The sequence below is a fragment of the Borostomias antarcticus genome, assembly GCF_949987555.1.
Source record: "Borostomias antarcticus genome assembly, chromosome: 16".
NCBI lineage: Eukaryota > Metazoa > Chordata > Actinopteri > Stomiiformes > Stomiidae > Borostomias > Borostomias antarcticus.
This window is the reverse complement of record NC_140249.1, coordinates 23,361,247-23,363,746: the sequence shown is the minus strand read 5'-3', so window position 1 is coordinate 23,363,746 and position 2,500 is coordinate 23,361,247. Positions and strand designations below refer to the sequence as shown.

General features: G+C 61.5%; 1 protein-coding gene across 1 annotated transcript in view; it reads right to left on the bottom strand.

Annotated features, from left to right (window-relative positions):
• Positions 1-2,500, bottom strand: part of tubgcp6 (tubulin gamma complex component 6) — a gene marked incomplete at its 5' end in the record, with an annotated part of 22,351 nt that overhangs the window by 7,537 nt on the left and 12,314 nt on the right. Inside the window, 2 exons of the mRNA XM_084451409.1 lie at positions 1-50; positions 534-2,469. The exon at positions 1-50 is cut by the window's left edge and continues 88 nt beyond it. Coding sequence (XP_084307535.1) covers positions 1-50; positions 534-2,469 — 1,986 coding nt within the window. The remainder of the gene's footprint in view (positions 51-533; positions 2,470-2,500) is intronic.

The following is a 2,500-nucleotide window of genomic DNA, read 5'->3' as shown; positions in this document are numbered from 1 at the left end:
GGACGAGATGCCCTCCTCCAGCAGCTGCTGCTCGCTCAGGGCTGCCGACCCTGTGGATGTTAAAGGTACCCAATGTAGTTTTTGACCACTAGTATGCGCTCTAGAGCAAATTTGAGAAGGTGGTCCCCGAAAATCGCCTACTACGTCATTGCGTCAATACACAGAGCACATAATAGTGACGTTTCACACATCTTTGTTGTTTTCAAAACATTAGCTAAATATCATTTTGCGAAGAAATTACAAGGTAGGAAAGACATTCAAGTGATTCAACATGTTTATTAGACTACAAGGAACCATATAAATCGAGGAATTTCGAAAATAAACAAAGAACGGATTGTTTTGATTCACGTTTCGTTGGGTACCTTTAAGAATAGGAAACATGTTTGAGACCTCACCGATAGCCATCGATCAACAAACCCCATTTATTACCATGAATGCGTTTCGGTGTTTTCTTAGTTTTCGTATGAGCAGAATAGTACTGAGCCTGGGAATAAGACATGCTGAGAGTGATGGGAGTCGTAGTTTTACAATACCTTCGTCGGGACCTCTGTGGTCACCACTGCCAAGGTCCTTGACCACACAGCCCACGCCCAGGGCAGAGTCCGAGGAGTGGCCATAGATACTGGCTGCTAGGGGCGCGGGCAGGGGGCACGCACTGGACACCACACACCCTCCGCCCAGAGTGGAGTCTGAGGAGTGGCCGTACGCACTTCCTGGTAACGGGGATGGGAGGGGTGCGATTCCGGACACGACACACCCTCCGCCCAGAGTGGAGTCTGAGGAGTGGCCGTACGCACTTCCTGGTAACGGGGATGGGAGGGGTGCGATTCCGGACACAACACACCCCCCGCCCAGAGTGGAGTCTGAAGAGTGGCCGTAAGCACTTCCTGGTAGCGAGGATGGGAGGGGTGCGATTCCAGACACAACACACCCTCCACCCAGAGTGGAGTCTGAAGAGTGGCCGTAAGCACTTCCTGGTAACGGGGACGGGAGGGGTGCGATTCCGGACACGACACACCCTCCGCCCAGAGTGGAGTCTGAAGAGTGGCCGTACGCACTTCCTGGTAGCGAAGATGGCTGGGGTGCGATTCCAGACACGACACACCCTCCCCCCAGAGTGGAGTCTGAGGAGTGGCCGTACGCACTTCCTGGTAGCGAAGATGGCTGGGGTGCGATTCCAGACACGACACACCCTCCACCCAGTGTGGAGTCTGAGGAGTGGCCGTACGCACTTCCTGGTAACGGGGGTGGGAGGGGTGCGATTCCGGACACGACACACCCTCCGGCCAGAGTAGAGTCTGAGGAGTGGCCGTACGCACTTCCTGGTAACGGAGGTGGGAGGGGTGCGATTCCGGACTCAACACACCCCACGCCTAGGGCGGAGTCGGAGGCGTGGCCGTAGGCGCTGCTGGGTAAAGGTGACCCGGCTGGCTCAGAACCCGACACGACGCAGCCAGCGTGGAGGGCGGTGTCCGAGGCGTGGCCGTGCTCACTCCGACGCCATCGCTCCGCTTCCACGTCCGAAATGTTCTCCCCGACTTTGATGTGAGCGTCTGACGAATGCCCGTGAACGTTGGCCGAAGGTAGAGGGGCGACCGCTTCCGAGACGTTCTCCCCGACCCGAATGTGTGCGTCGGAGGCGTGTCCGTGGACGCTCGGGGAGGGCAGAGGGGCGGTCACCTCCGACATGAACTCGCCGACCTTTATATGGGCGTCGGAGGAGTGGGCGTGAACGCTGACCGAAGGTTGAGGGGCAGCCCCTCCCACCTTGACGTCCGCTGCTCCAGACGAAGACGGCGACGGCCCCCGCTCTGGGGCGGAGGAGGAGGAGGGGGGCTCCGCCTGGTTGACCTCCGTGACCTCTGTCCTCTCCGGCTCCGCCGTCCCCGTCTCCCCCCGGGTGTCGTGCTCCGTCGCGGCCTCGGGCTCGGCCGCCTCCCGCTCCGAGGCCGGCGCGCGGGTCTCTCGTTTCGGGGGATGTCCGTGGGGGTCGGCTCCGGGGGGGGCGTCCGGGGTGTACTGGACCGGAGGGAAGCTGGACTGGGACGTCTGACCGTGGGGGCCGGGCCAGGGGAGAGAGCACTGGACGTCCGGGGGGTGGGAGCCAGGGGCCTCGGGCTTCGCCGTGGGCCCCTGGAGGGGGCCGGTCTGGGCCGGAGCCGCGGCTGAGATCGGGGCCTGGTCCGGTTCGAGCATTCCCCCGAGAGGACTGAAGAGGGCGCTGAAGTCATAGTCTACGGGTGGCTGGGTCTTGACCGGGCCCTCGGGGGGACTGGACCCGATGTCCTGCAGGGCCCGGTCCATCCGCTGGCTGCCTGGGGAGCGAGGCGGATCGGGGAGGAAGTCGGTGAGGTCGACGTCCTCGGAGATGAGGCCGGGGTCGGAGGTCAGTGCGGGGGGAGGCCCCGGGGTCGGGGCTGGTTCCAGGGGGTCATGACTCGTCTCAGTTTGCTCCGGGGCGACTGACTCCTGCACATGAAGGACAGACAACAGTCAACAA